Source organism: Genypterus blacodes, unplaced genomic scaffold (assembly GCF_046128005.1).
Source record: "Genypterus blacodes isolate CSIRO-AG114 ecotype Tasmania unplaced genomic scaffold, CSIRO-AGI_Gbla_v1 ptg000003l_1, whole genome shotgun sequence".
NCBI classification, from domain to species: Eukaryota; Metazoa; Chordata; class Actinopteri; order Ophidiiformes; family Ophidiidae; genus Genypterus; species Genypterus blacodes.
Window position 1 is genome coordinate 1,346,880 of NW_027466817.1, and position 15,621 is coordinate 1,362,500.

Genomic DNA, 15,621 nt, shown 5'->3' on the forward strand with positions numbered 1-15,621 from the left:
GAACAGCTGACTGTATTTATTGTACAAGGCCACAGCAATCAAAGCTGCCTTTTAATATATCAACCACTGTAACTGTCATCATTATGCATTATGAGTTTAAGTCCCAGTTAGCACACAGTTAAACAAACCCCTGGTAGTTGGCATGTGGACAAACAAAGTTGTTATTAGAGGCTTTTAAAGTCCTATCAGGTGAAATTGGGCAAACAACTAACCAAAATTCGGATTCTCTTTCTGGCCTATCAGAGCGACTGTCTGTGTGTGTGTGTGTGCAGATAATGCTTGTTGTGCTCTTAAATGTCCATAAACCTTGTTGAGCCTTGAGAATAAATAATAGTTAATTCCAGAAGATGCAAATTCAGTGGGAGGCAAAGCTATTACCTAGTCAAGTGTGATTGGGACTTTCACTGAGAGCAATGCAGCCATAGCCTCTGTGTGTGTGTGTGTGTGTGTGTGTGTGTGTGTGTGTGTGTGTGTGTGTGTGTGTGTGTGTGTGTGTGTGTATGTGTATGTGTGTGTACGTGTGTGGCTGTAGTAGAAGGTTCATTTGTGTGCAGGAGTGAGCAGTCGCTCCAAATACTGGGCATTTCCCTATGGTCCTCTCTCTCTCTCTCTCTCTCTCTCTCTCTCTCTCTCTCTCTCTCTGTCTCTCTGTCTCTCTCCCTCTCTCTCTCTTCCAGAATAGACACTTGTTTAAGCTCACTCTCTTGCTCTCTCCTTCGTCGAAACATACAGTGCATGCCTGTTTCTCTCTCTCTCTCTCTCTGTCTCTCTCTCTCTCTCTCTCTTTCTCTCTCTCTCTCTTCCCCTCTGTCTGCCTCCGCTCTGTCCTCCCCTCACCCCCGCTGCCCATCTTCCACCTTCCCTCCCTCGTTCCTTCTCACCACTTTATTCACCCATAACTCTTTTGTTTTCCTCCCCTTCTTCCTCTTGGCCATTTCTTCTCTCCCTTCCTATTCCCCACCTCTCCATCCTCAGACCATCTGAGCAATGCGCTTTACCTCAGCTACCCCCATCACACTTCTTTACATTGTGAATCAAAAGGATTGGCACAATTTAATATCCAGCAGAAGTGCAGAAGGATATTGTCTCTGCACGTTGCCAGATCCCTTTAAATCTATTTGGTGAGGATTGACTTTATCGGTAGAGTGTAGATTCACAAACAGAAAGGCTTTGTTCTGCACGTCTCATATCAAATAACACAATGTGTCCATTTGTGATGTTCCATAGTGGCGTAGCTGCTGTATTCCTGCTTTGTGCTGATCAGAGTTCCAAAGATCTGCCTCCATTTTGGATGCTTTCGGCTCGATGCAAACATGAAATACTGCTGTAAAAAACCTGGAAAATGGAATTATTGCAGAAATATGGGGCTTTAGCTGTTCACTAAGTTCAATTATACTCAATAATTCCTGTGATCTTGACTCAGCCATCATTAAAGTTGTCAGTTTTTTTAAAATGGCAGTTGGGGTAGCACACATTTCAGAGATATGACTTCTTTGTGCTGGTTAGAGGGAAGATGTAGATAATAGTCTGCCATGGTATTGGCAGCAGTGGTGGTTCGGGCCTATATAATATTATTTCTGCCCTGCCTGACTGAGCCCAGCTAAATGAGTTCCATGTAATATCTGGCTGTGTGCAAACAGCCCTGCATGATGGCTCAACCACAGCCCCAGCACTCATTTCTAGATCTTTCTTTCTCTGCAATCTCTCTTTCATTCCCTCACTCGCTCATTTGTGTACTGTCACCCATGTGGATAGAGATCTGCACACACACACACACACACACACACACACACACACACACACACACACACACACACAGAAACAGAGTCACATGCCCACATTCTCATATTTAACTTTATTCTTACAGGGGTCAGCCAAGGGTTTGATCTTTTTAAGGGCATTCATGTTCCTTAAGTCCTTTAATCACCCCCTTGACTTTCTGTCTGTTTTACTTTGTCTTTTTATAAAGAAAGGGAATGGGGAAGGAGGAAAGAGAAAGTATTTTTAGCTCTATGACCTATTTCTCCACTGCTACTTAACTGAGTGACAGTCAGCTCCAACGCTTTGGGACCTCCTGTGATTTCATTCAAGACATTTGGAAGTTGTAGTCCTATGAATCTCTGACTTGTAGTCCAAACTCCTCCCCTCTCCTCTCCTCTCCTCTCCTCTCCTCTCCTCTCCTCTCCTCTTCCCTTCCCCTTTCTCTCCTCTCCTCTCCCTCTCATTATTTCTTCTCTATTGTCATTCCTCATTTATATTATTCCCAGTGTCTGCGCATGTCCGGCGGATCCCTATCAGGAGTTGGGTGGAGGCAATACAAAACAATTGCTGCTTCCCTCTGCAGCACTTTAATAAGGATGCAGACTTGGGGGGTGGGTGGGGGGACTAAGAAAGCACACACACACACACACACACACACACATATACACACACACACATGCATGCACACGTGCACGCCCAGATACAGAGGTAGGGAATCCATCCCCATAATAAGAGGCCAAGTGCAGTGGTGATAAATCTCACCTGAAGGAGCTGTTCAGAGGCAGATTGCCTTACCCTGATGTACTGCCCTCAATACACACTGCAGTTCGCTATGGGCTATATACACACCCACACAGAGAGACCAGAAATGCATGCACGCACAAATATACACACTCACCATCTAGCATATATAAATAGGCTTGCACAAATGTGGATGTGCGTGGATATATGGACAAACACACGGATCTACACACAGACGGCATCATTATTCATTGTGAGTTCCAGATAAGGACAACCAGGGCCAATGGACAATAAGGGACAGATAGAGGAAATGACGAAGGAATAATGGAAATCATGAACATCATCATGCGACATGTTGGACTCAACTCAAAAGCACTGCTGAGAAATGACAGTCTGCTTCGTCGTCTCAGTCCACCTTCCTCATCCTCTCTCTCTCCCGCTTTCTGTCTTTACCTGTCACGTCTCTTGTCATGTTCTAATATGCAAACGGTTAGTTGCAGGCATGCGCACACACACACTCGCACTCGTACTCACACTCTTCGAGCGTAGAAGAAGTGCTGTGACAGCGTTTTGACCAAACTGACGTTTTCCAGCTGGTGCTATGGCAGATATCCGTTGCTGCTCAGACACACACACATATACATACACTCGTTTCTATCCAGCTTCCTGTCCGTCACTGTCAACCTGCATGTTTGGCCTCTTTGTCTTTCTGGCTAACATGCCCTCTGTCACTGCACGCAGGCACGCACGCACGCACGCATGCACGCACACACACACACACACACACACAGACACACACACACGCTTGCATCTCTCCATCTGAAAAGGCTTTTGCTGACTTTCCTTAACTACCATTAGAGGATTATTGCCATGTGTGTGTGTCTTAACCTTTCCCCCTCTGTAGTCTGTAGTCTACCCTTGCAGCCATGGTCGTGTGTGTGTGTGTCTGTGTGTGTATGTGCCCGTGCATGTATTGGGGCTCGACACCTATATTTTAGTACTCCAGCCTGTATATCTCTGCTTTCCACTGCAGCCCTCGCAATCTTCAGAGGAGCCGGGGAAATGTGTTTGTGCGCACACACACACACACACACACACACACACACACACACACACACACACACACACACACACACACACACACATATATACAGAGAGAGAGGGAGAGAGTCAAGTGCAGAGATTTGGGGAAGAGAGAAAAAAGACAAATCATTTCACAGAGAAAGGGGGGAAGAAGAGTAGAGTGAGGAAGAAATTGAATTGGGGTTGTTGAGGATGGGGGGGGGGGGGTGACTTGGTGAGGGCCATATTGCATAGTTTAATCTGTTGAGTTCAGCTGTGGAAGGGCTGAGGTGGGGGAGGGGAGTACAGTAGAGCCGGCCTCCTGATATTACTTCTCCGCCGTACGTGCATGAAGCTCTGCAAGGCAGACAACACCTGCGTGTGCCGGTTTTCTAGTGTGTGTATTAGTGTGTGTGTGGCACAGATGGACAACATTAAGCAGGGCAGGTGTGCGACCAGGTGTACAGACTTCAGTGTGTAGGCAGAACTTTTTTTACAGACTTAAAACTAACACTCTCACACACACACACACACACACACACACATACACTAACAACCCTGAGGTCCCGCACACTCCCGTGGAATCTGCCCTCAGACCTCAGAAAGCCATTAACACATGGGCTTCTTCATCTTCCTCCAGTTTAATCACCTCATTTGACTCAGTCGGAATGCGGCGTCGAACTGAAATCCTTTGTTGGTGTTGACATTTTTAGTAATTGAGGACTAATTTTTATGTCTCCCTCATACTTCTCATTGGCCTTTTCAATGATGTCATTTCACCTCTAGGGGGAGCCCTTTGTTTCTCTTTCACTGGTGATCCAGCTAATTGCTGTGGTTAATTGCATCATGATTGTGTGTGTTTCACCACAGTGTAGACGAGTCCGGCACACAGACTTATCCTGGTGCCTCACTGCAGCACGCCGCATGTCTGTGTTTGCTGTATGTGTGTATGTGTGTGTGTGTGTGTGTGTGTTCCCAGTGCTCCCAGTTCCCTCAGTGTTTTCACGGTGGGCCTCTCCCTCCCTGCTGTGTGTTCAGTGCAGGCTGAGGCAGACGGTGTAGGTTTAGGATTCATACAAAGACACTGCATGTGCTCCAGGCATATTCTCGCTCTTCATCTATTCTCTATTTGCAGCGTGTGTGTGTGTGTGTGTGTGTGTGTGTGTGTGTGTTGTACAGTAGGTTAATATTTGTGCCAGTATACAAGTATATTGGTTTATGTGAGTGTAACTGTCTGTGTGTATATTTATGCTGATGTATATAAATACACTCATGGGTGTTTATGCGGGAGTGTACATACTGTATCTGTGTGTTGGTGCGTTTGTGTGCGTGTGTGTGTTGTCCTTTGTGTCGCTGTGTCCTTGCACAATGCAGGCATGTGTGATTGTCATTTCTGTCATGTCTGCCTGGACAGTTTTGCCAATCTGCTTCAGTTTGTCAGAAACCTGGCAACATGCCAGTTAATTACTGTAGCTGCAAGTATTCCTCTGTGTGCTCCTGAGTGTGTGTGTGTGTGTGTATGCATTATTGCAAAGTATAGCATAAGTAAAGCTGAAATAGAAATAATATCCTCTCTAGTGTGTGAAGGAGTGTGGCTAAGTGTGTGTGTGTGTGTGTGTGTGTGTGTGTGTGTGTGTGTGTGTGTGTGTGTGTGTGTGTGTGTGCGTGTGTGCGTTTGTGTTGATCTAGGCAGGTCTAGGCTTTCATTCATGAGCGATGTGGTTGGATGATGGACATTTTGGTTTCTCTCTGTGGTCTCTGGTTTCTCTGACCTGCTCGGCTGATAGGACCACAGCGGCCATAAGCCAGAGAGCGAGCGCTGCAGTGACGGGGCTGCACAGCGGCTCACATTGATCCCAAGGTTTCCTCTGTGTTCAAAACGTTCATTGTCTACATCACCTCCCTCACCTGAGGTCTCTAATACGCTGCCACAACTCACTTTCAGTTACATTATAGTGGTAAAGAATCCATTTATGGCATTAATCACTGTACAATTGAAGTTGTAATATGAATGTAGACATGCTGAGTGAGTAAAGGTCTGTGTGTTTGCTCAGCAGCACTTCAACAGAACACACGCTGGTAGACATACACTACCAATATCTCTCTTAGTGAAACAGGGGTTTTCAAAATATGGTCTGTGTCCCTCTCATGGGTCCAGAGAGCGAGTGATGAAATGAAAATAGGTTTAATTTTCAGCTTTTTTTAATTGATCAAGCGAACCAGCACAGTGGGTGACAGCCGAATGTTTGCTGATCATGCTCTCCCACTGTTGCCACCCTCTCGTTGCAGTTTTAAGCACATCCGATGTAGGAGTTGAAGTCTTATTGTGCAGAGCGAGTTGTGCGTCTGCAGCTGCACCAGGAGCTTCATGCTCCTTTGCTTCTTTCTGAAGGATCCAGAGTCGCCTGCGTTACAGCCGAGACACATTTTTCCGGAAAACCTGTTCTGTCACTCGCAGAATCGCATCTTATTCTCTCTCTGTCTGAGGTTTCATGCTTTCGCTCACTCTCACTCTCTCTGCCTTCTTTCCTTGCCGTCTCCCTCTCTCTGGACTCCCTGTGTCACTCTCTGCATCCTCTCTCTCTCTCTGACTTCACACCCTCTGCCTGTCTCTTTCTCACTTTCTCCCCTTTCCCAACCTTCTCTCCTTTGCTCCCTTGCTCTGTTTCTCACTGCCTTCGCGCGTCGTCGCCTCTCTCAGCCTCCAGTTTTGGAGCGTAGCAGCACCTCTCTCTCGCTCGAGTCTCCGAACAGACTTTCTGCTGCGCTATCACAATAAAATGAAATTGAGAGCATCCGAATTGAAAGCAGCCATTTTTTACAGCTGTCAACTTATTACTAAAGGCTTGGGGGGGGAAGACTTATTGCAGTACCTCTAAAGGAGTGGATGGAGGGATGGAGGTGATGGAAGGGAGGGGGTTGGAATTGAGGGGGCTCAGGGGTGAGCTGCTTTACATTTTGAATGCTTTCTACCCCCCATTCTCCCTGCCTTCATTTGTTCATCACTTCGTTTGTTTGGATGTTCCACATGTTCCTCTTAATATTTAAAAAAGCAGCCTGGAGTGCTTGTGTACAATACGAGTTGTTGAGTTGTTCATCCTCCCTCTGACTATTTATATGTGAAGAGTTGGTTTATTTCTGTCCAAGGGGCTGGCCGCCCTTCTATTTTAACCTTTTCAAATTCGGGCGTTTACCCTTCGCCTTTATCTGAGGGGGTCTTAAAGTGGGTGAGCAGGTCGGGGGCTCTGTGTCTGCCAGGTGCTATTAAAGGGACACGTTGTTGCGTTGAGTGGAGTTAACCTGCTGCCCTCTCAGTATATAGGCCGGCATCTCACTCCATTCTTCTCCTTGTATGGTATTGTATTCTATAAAGGGGTTGACTCGCGCAGTGCTAAAACTGAGTGAAACCGAGTCTGGAAAGGTTCTGGCAACGTGCGACTAATGTGAACGTAAAATACTGTAATGGTCACACACAGGCGCTGAGCTGTGTAGGGAACATATTCTTTACCTCAGCAGAAGGGTTGAGTCTCATTCCATCCAATCCAACGTCACATCAGGGACACGAGCACACAGCATGCTGCACTTATTGATGCCCCCCCCCGACACACACACACACACACACACACACACACACACACACACACACACACATCCTTTTAATGTCACACAAGCAGTAAAGTTGCAGAGTTTGTCTTGGAAGAGGTCAGATGCAGATGACATCACACTTCACCATCTGCTCAGTGTGATGGAAAAGTTCAATCGATTCAGGACAGGACAGTGGATTCTACTCCACATTTTCACTAAAGGCTCCAGGTGAAACTATTAATCAAGTTTTCAGTTTAAAAAGTAAATTCTTCAATTTTGAGTCTGCTCTTTTCATAATGGTATTAGTGTGTTATTGTGTTGAGGGAACATTCAGGGTGTGTTTGCTAATACGGCCTCACACTGAAGACATTATTGGTTTTCTTTGACTGAATATTTCTTTGATATGAATGAATGAATTACAGATGCAACCGCGGATTATTTTCTGCATCAATTAATTCCTTTTTTGTATCAGCACACTCCAAAAATGCGAAAAGTTAGAAACAAAAGCAACAAACCTTCACATTGGAACTTAATCAAGGACGTTTTTACAAATGTCAATTCAACTCATCAATTAATCAATCAATTGTTTCATAAGAATGAATAAATGGATGTACCAGTAGTGTGTGTGTGTGTGTGTGTGTGTGTGTTTGTGTGTGTTACAGCCCGCATGGACCAAATCCTCCTTTCCAACAGCTGCACTGCACAGTTTATGTGAGGTTGCAGTCGGCCCAGCACTCTTGTGTGTTTGTGTGTAGCTGTATGTGTGTATTTTTACTCACTGTATCTACTGTCTGTACAACAGTGTGACCTTGATATCAGCACCCACCTGGAAGACACAAGAGAGGAGTGATTAACCAGAGAGACAAAGAGAGAGAGAGAGAGAGTGAGAGTGAGACGAGCGCGAAGAAAGAATATATATTTTAGAAACGTGTGGTCAGAGATGAGGAGGGTGTGAAAGTAAAACATGCAACAAAAGGCCAGACATGACTGGCAACATGGAGACGGGAAAGGAGGGGAAGAGGGTGAAAGAGAAGGAGAACATGGGGCCGTATGGAGAGAGGAGGGTGGGGTGAAGGAGTGACTCACCACACATCTTTTCATTTTTTCCCTCTTCTTCTCCTTCTCCCCACAGGCAATCTGGAGGTGCAGTCATCAAGAACAGGTAAGAGGGAGGATGAGAGATGGAGGGGGGGGGGGGGGGGTGAAAGGAGGGAGGGAGGGAGGCAGGGAGAAGGCGGGGAACAAAGAAGGAGAATATTACGCTGAATTTTAATCAAACTCACACTTGTGCAAGTGAGAAAATACAATGCATACATTGTCTATCCAGTGAAAAATGTGTTACTGTGCTGGCACTGTTCTGTGTGTGTGTGTGTGTGTGTGTGTGTGTGTGTGTGTGTGTGTGTGTGTGTGTGTGTGTGTGTGTGTGTGTGTGTGTGTGTGTGTGTGTGTGTGTGTGGGTGTGTGTGTGTGTGGGTGTGTGTGTGTGCTTTTTAAAATGATCGTAATGTAATGTAACAGTGTGTAGTCGCCAGCTCATCTGTCATGACCTAGGTTAATAGGACTGTGCATCATAGGACGCCTACACAAATGCCACACACACACACACAAACACACACACACACACTTGACCTGACTCCTCTCACCTCATCTCTGTCCATTCACTGGCCCCTTTGACTTACACACACAATGACACACATACACACAGTGTGCAGCAGCGCTTACATGTCGACACATAAACACATTTGCACGTGTGTTGACTTCTATTGACTTCTACTGCACCACACACACACACACAAACAGCCGATCGTCCTCACTGTGTTCCCTCTTCTTCTTTTACCCTTGACCTCCCCCTCTCTCCTCCTTCTCTCCCTTTCTCCTCTCCTCTTTCTTTCCCTCACTCCTTCTCTGTCTCTCTCTCTCTCTCTCTCTCTCTCTCTCTCTCTCTCTCTCTCTCTCTCTCTCTCTCTCTTTCTTTCTCTCTCTCTCTCTCTCTCCTCCAGTCTTGGTGAGGAGTTCTACAAGGAGGCCATTGAACACTGTCGCAGCTACAATGCCCGCCTGTGTGCTGAGCGCTCCATGCGTCTCCCCTTCCTGGATTCCCAGACTGGTGTGGCCCAGAGCAACTGTTACATCTGGATGGAGAAGAACCATCGTGGACCAGGTGTGTGTGTGTGTGTGTGTGTGTGTGTGTGTGTGTGTGTGTGTGTGTGTGTGTGTGTGTGTGTGGCACCTGTGCAGAATAACAGCAAGCGACAGGATAAAGCTTGGGTAACATATCGTTGTCATATTTCCTGTCGCTTCCTTCATCTGCATCATTTTTCTCCATGGTTCCTTCCTGTGTCCTTAACCATCTTCCTCCCCCTCATCTCGTCACACTCCTCTCGTCTCCAGACCTCCTACCTTTCACACCTCAACTTTTCTTTACTTTCTCCAAAGGGTGTTTCCTCATCTCTCTCGCCTTCTCTGTAACATCAGTGTGTTTTGGCAGTGAGTCAGACACCCCTGTAGGCAATAATATGCCGCTGGCAGGAACTATTCCAGCGAGAGAGAGTGTGTGTGTGTGTGTGTGTGCATGTGTGTGTGTGTGTGAATGCACGTGTCAGCTATGCTAATGTCTGCGTCTTCTAGAATTTTTCGTCTGCTACTAATTATTGTAGTTATGTTAGCAAATAATACATGTTTTAAGAAATAAAAATTACTTTTTAAGGAGTTTCAGTCATATGGTTGTTCATAGACCGCACTGTCAAAGTCACACACAACATTTTCAAACATGTACAAACATAAATTCATGAAGTGAAAGTTGAAACATGATTCAAATCAAACCAGTTTATTATCTATTGGACAATGTTGTATGTTTGTGTGCTTTGTAACACAGCTGTGTGTTGTGTTGTTTTCAGGTCACGCTCCAGGTCAGTTGTACACATACCCCGCTCGCTGCTGGCGCAAGAAGAGACGGCTAAACATCCTCGAGGACCCGCGGCTCGTACCAATCGAGTTCAAGATCGGTAAGGAGCCGGCAAAACGGTGTGACGGTGTGAGTTCAGCAGGCCTGTGGTGTCTTACTGGGAAGCTGAACAGGGAGCTGGAGGGGTGCTGGTTTCGTTTGGGGGGGCGGGGTTGAGGGTTGGGGGAGTGTTAGTGGACTTGACCCTGTACAAACGTCCCAACACCTAGAAGACACCAGGCTGTGGACAAGATTCCAGTGAAAGAGGAGCAAAACTTTTCCTTTGCAAATGCTGTGGGAGCTCTCACACACACACACACACACACACACACACACACACACACACACACACTCTGTAATCACAGTTTTGTTCATTTACTGCTATTCTTGTCAAGTGGGACACATGATCATGAGACCTCTCAAAGGCCAATTACGACACAGCCTAACAACAGAAAGAGACATTTGGTTTGCTCAGGGGAACGTCGGCTCCACTGTACATTTCAGCGTGTGTGTGCGTGTGTGCGTGTGCGCTTCCTGCTGGCTGACTGCTGCTGTGCCCTGTTCTCCAGACTACGAGGCCTCTCTAAAGAAGGAGGGGGGCATCCCTGAGGGTCCTGTGCTGGAGTCCCTGCTTGCCGGGGAAACCCTGGACAAGAAGGTGGAAACCAAGGAGGAAGAGCCGATGAGCGAGTGTCAGGTGAGACTCTTCCTCTTTGTGCGTCGCAACCAAAGTTCTTTGTTCTTTTCTTGTCCTGTTCTCTTTCTATCTTGGGCTGTCCGTCTCTTTTTATCTGTCTGTTATCCCCTCTGTGTTTGTGTTCGCGTGTGTGTATGTTCCTTTCTCTCTCTCTCTCTCTCTCTCTCTCTCTCTCTCTGAGTGTTTGCTTTGGCTTTGGCATCCCGCGGTTCTGACAACTCCCTCCTGGCACCCAGCATGTGTGTGTGTGTGTGGTTGTGATTGTGTTTGATTGCGCTGCAGCCAGTCTGTGTGTTGTACATCGGATCCGCTTTGCATGTTTTTACAGATGAACCTTGTGAAGGCGTCGCTGCAGAGGGGAAGTTGATTCTCTGCCTCTTTTGTCGTCGTTTAAATCTTGCGCCCCCCCAGAAACTCAGAGCAGAATCTGATGCCTGCTTGAGGTGTTGCACTCAAACTGAGGTTGACTGTTAATCATCAATCATCATTATCAGCAGTAGAGAGAGTGACCCTCCCAGGCCCCCTTCAAGGCCCAAAAGACTTCAAATCAGGGACTGGGGCCCTCTAAACCAGGGTTTCTCCTGAATCCGTCAGCCCAGCAGGAGGCTCACCCAGGCAGGCATCTATTAATTTCTCCCCCCTCCTCTTCATCTCCACATGGGTGCTTTACTCTTCTCTCACTCCCCAACACCCTACACAAGTAATAGAATATAACCTAATACCTTCTTTTGGTCTAACCAGAGAGTTACAGAGGCAAAACAGAATTTGTGAGCTGCTGATGTTTTACTATGAACATAAAGCTGTTGGGTTTTACTAGAGTAAGTTTGAAGAACTAAGCGAAGTGCATCTCCTGGTACCGAATTAAGCGAGGAAACACTTGTCGTTAATCGAATCATTTATGGCAATAAAAACGGCGATATATTCGGTTATATTTGGCGATAATGGCTTTGCTCTTCGGGGTGTTTCGTACACTAGATAAAGCAAACACTCTCAGAAGCAGCAGGGAGAAGTGCAATTCCATTACCACCCATGGGTAGACGTGGGCAGGTAAAGGGAAGGAAAAGGGGGGGGGAAAAGGAAAGGAAAGAAAGCAGCATTTGGCCCGACACCAGCGCTCATTTGGTCTCACAGTTTGTGTTTCTCTATTTGTCACCTGTAGAAGTTGCTGGTCGGGGATTTCCCTCATGAGTTGGAGGTGGATGAGATAGAGGAGGATGTCCCAAAGCGCAAGAACCGTACCAAAGCACGGGTAAGAAGAGTGCGACGCTCCGCGCTTTCTCTCTTTCAATTCCCCAGTCACGTGAAAGTCTATTTTCCCCTTTCATTCTGCAGTACAACTCTTCTTTTTTTTTAGCCACTTGTGAACTAGTGACCCGGGACACAAATAGCTTGGCTGAGAGTAGAAAGAGAGGTGCAGGGAAGTCGCTGTTGCCAAAACAAAACGAATCAGTGGAGAGTAAAGGCTCCTGTTTAACTCATAAGAAGAAATTTAAGGGGTCTTGTAAGGTCCAAGCTGCAGTGATTCAGGCATTTTGGTATCTACCTCTGATGCTTATTGGTTCAAATATCACAAGACTGGTTGAGCTCTGCCCACTGGCTCCTCACTGGCAATGCAACAAGTCAGGGAATACTTCATCCATCCCAGCCAGGTGGAGGTATGAAGACAGTTCTTAAGGATTCATCTGAGGAGGATTTTCTGTTCTTATCAAGTTAAGATTTAATAAGAACAACAAGGTCGTGGCCTCGGGTCACATGACAGGCTCGATTTGGACTTGAGTCACAAATTGTGCTGACTTGACACAATCCAAAAGAATCGCAACTGGACTTTGACACTGCTGACTCAGCTGACTTCAGTTCTTTGTTATGGATACATCCATTTGTGTGTTTTCATCAGGTAATATACTTTAGCTGGAAGTAAGAAACACACTATTTAAAACACACAGATGTTTGAGATTTGACCTACTTGATATAAACTTTGGGACTTTTGAGTTAACTTGGGCGTGTTAGTCAGACCTGCTTCATTGCCTTCATCCCACCTCTGGCTGTTTCTACCTAATGTACCCTTAAGACGACCATTTCCTGCTTTCTTTCTATTTCTGTTGTGAAATGTCAATCTGACTTGCCAGCCGTTAATACAGTGAATAAATGCAAATGAACCCAAAGATTGAAATCAAGCTGCGAAGAGCTTTTTTTTCCTCCCAACTTTGATTAGACCTCCCCCCAACACACTTCCCTGGGCATCCTATGGGAAAATAATCAAGTGTTAGCGATGTACTCTGAAAAATCACACGTGCGCACACACACACACGCACGCACTCGAACGCACAGACATCAGGGTTGCTAATTGGAGCTGTTGCTCCCCTGCTAGGTGTCATCAGCCTCCTCCTGCTGGAAATGGAGCTTTACACTGAGAGTAGATGATTATAATGCAAACGTGGTGTGCGCGCGTGTGTGTGTTTGTGTGTGTGTTTATGTGTGTCTGTGTGTGTGTGTGTGTGTGAAGACATTTGAACATAAAGGGAAGAGTGTGCTTTTACACTCCATTTACTGTGTATGTGTGAAAGGACTGCAAAGTGCAGCTGTTCAAACTTTTTGTGTGTGTGTTTGTGAGCTTGTGTACTTTTGCATGTGTACAGTGTACAGCGTGTGGGGAACGTTTGCAGTCTGACGTGACGTGTGTGTGTGTTTCCTGCAGGCCTATGGTGTTGGGGGCATGAGGAAGAGACAAGAGCCCCCCACAATTGAAGACAGAGACAAGCCTTATGTCTGTGACAGTGAGCATTGCGGCGTTATTTCCTTCCTACGTATTTCTACTCTTTTTCATTACACACACAAGGAAAACACATTTGTACTTGTGTTTGTTTGTTTGTGTTCCAGTTTGTGGAAAGCGCTACAAGAACCGCCCAGGGCTGAGTTACCATTACACTCACACACACCTGGCAGACGAAGAGGGCGAGGAAGACTCGGAGCGACACACGCTACCCTTCCAGCGCAAGAACAACCACAAGCGTGAGTCTGCTGCTGCCGAGATGACAGTAAACGTGCCTCAGTGAGAGTCATCCATCATCCACCCCGACATCCTTGTTCCTTCATTTGTGGTGTTGCGGTCAGCGGGGCAGGCTCGGACTCGCGGCCTGAACGTGTGCATGAGGGGGTGGCGGGGTCAGGGTCATTCCAAACCAAAACCATTGCAAAGAACTATCGATCGTCCTGCACTTCCTCTTGCAGTGTTATAGATGGAGATATCGCCGACCAAGGTCAATTACAAAGCGTGCACTCTGTTTGGGCTGAAGGGTTTGATTTCTCTCCAAAGAATACAAAGTTGGGCTGGTTTTCCCTTGCACCTACGAGCCGATTCCCTGTTCTGTGCGCAATCCATTCCACAGGATTTGTGACATGGCACCAGGTCTTGAACTTGTGCGGGTTAAATATGACACCTCTGTATTTTGATTGTTACCCCAAGGCTATGGTGGCCCTGGGGTATTTTCCTATTGCCTCTTTTCTCAATGCAGCTATTCACCGTGCAGTGTCTGCGCTGCCATAGCCCTGAGCAAAGATCCCTGTCAAAACTCCTGTGGCCTCTTTACGTACCTGTGGGAGATAGAGAGATAAAGATAGATGTGTATGTTTTGAATTCACAATCTTTTTTTAAACATTTTATTATAGGTTGTGATGCCTAATTATCTTCTTTTGCCAGTATTTGCTTTTTTGGACAGCAACTTTGTGATTGCTGCATCTTCATTTCACATGTGGACAAAGTAAGATTGTTATGTTTTATGATGATGGAATGAGTTTAGATGGGTTTTGTTAACATGATGCTGGTTTAGCAGCATCATGTTCGACATTTCGACATGACACCAACAGCGATAGATGCTGGGAAATATGGTGGATTAGGAGGTTTCTTTCTCTCTAGGCCAGTTTGTTATTATTCTGCGTATAGGCTTCATCCTACTCTCTCAGTTTGAGTGTAAAGGCACCAGTCCACAGCATCGGTCAGCACCTATCAGGTCATTTTGTACAAATCCACATCAGAACAGTGAGCAACTCCCCAATCACTGCTTACCAACTCTAAATCATCAGGAGCATATTCAGTCACCAGTCAGTTTTACATTATATTCAGCCTGATTGTTCCTTTGCAGTCGTCATTAGTGTGCCGGTCTGGAATACAACAAGCTAGTTACAGCAGAGATCATTTAATGGTGGATTTCATGGGTGCAGGGACTGCTTGTGGGTGGTTGGGTTTGTACTTAGTTGGGCAGGAAGAGCCCCGACATTAAATGAAGTGTGCATATACAATAGACACGAACTTACAACACCGATTAAAATAAAGCAGGGCAACTTGACTGTGCAGAGGAGAGAGCAGGCACGCTGTCCGTGGTGCTGAACGCTGAACGCCAAGTTTGTCCGCTATAGCAGCGGTGTTGAGCACCATGGACAGCGTTCAAGCACTCTGCATAATCGACTCACTCCTCCAATTCATTTCTCCTAAGTGGCATAACAGAGCCACTACAGGCGTATTAGAGGATGAAGTCTGAGGTTGACAAACATGCTTGCTTTTTTCTAAGCACATGATGTCATGCATATCTTGCAGTAGAAGTGTGTAGGTTGAACAAAGAAGAAGAAGTTACAGGCAGGTTTTGTAAGCAGACTCTGTGACTTGCCGCGGAGCTCAGAATCCGAGTCGTCACCTCCACCGGTTTGTTTACATTATGCAAAATCGAGGTTTCTTAAGAAAGAACTTCATTTGTTTGTTGGGATGGGATGATTCGCCTCTGATCCCCATAGTGGATATTCTGTTGAATATTTCTGGTATGTGCAAAGAACGCAGGTA

The 15,621-nt window shown here is 46.2% G+C and overlaps 1 protein-coding gene across 1 annotated transcript in view; it reads left to right on the top strand.

Annotated features, from left to right (window-relative positions):
- Window positions 1-15,621, top strand: part of dpf1 (double PHD fingers 1) — a 34,463-nt gene that overhangs the window by 2,266 nt on the left and 16,576 nt on the right. Inside the window, exons 2-8 of the mRNA XM_076143292.1 lie at window positions 8,282-8,311; window positions 9,150-9,310; window positions 10,047-10,154; window positions 10,663-10,790; window positions 11,950-12,039; window positions 13,486-13,564; window positions 13,668-13,799. Coding sequence (XP_075999407.1) covers window positions 8,282-8,311; window positions 9,150-9,310; window positions 10,047-10,154; window positions 10,663-10,790; window positions 11,950-12,039; window positions 13,486-13,564; window positions 13,668-13,799 — 728 coding nt within the window. The remainder of the gene's footprint in view (window positions 1-8,281; window positions 8,312-9,149; window positions 9,311-10,046; window positions 10,155-10,662; window positions 10,791-11,949; window positions 12,040-13,485; window positions 13,565-13,667; window positions 13,800-15,621) is intronic.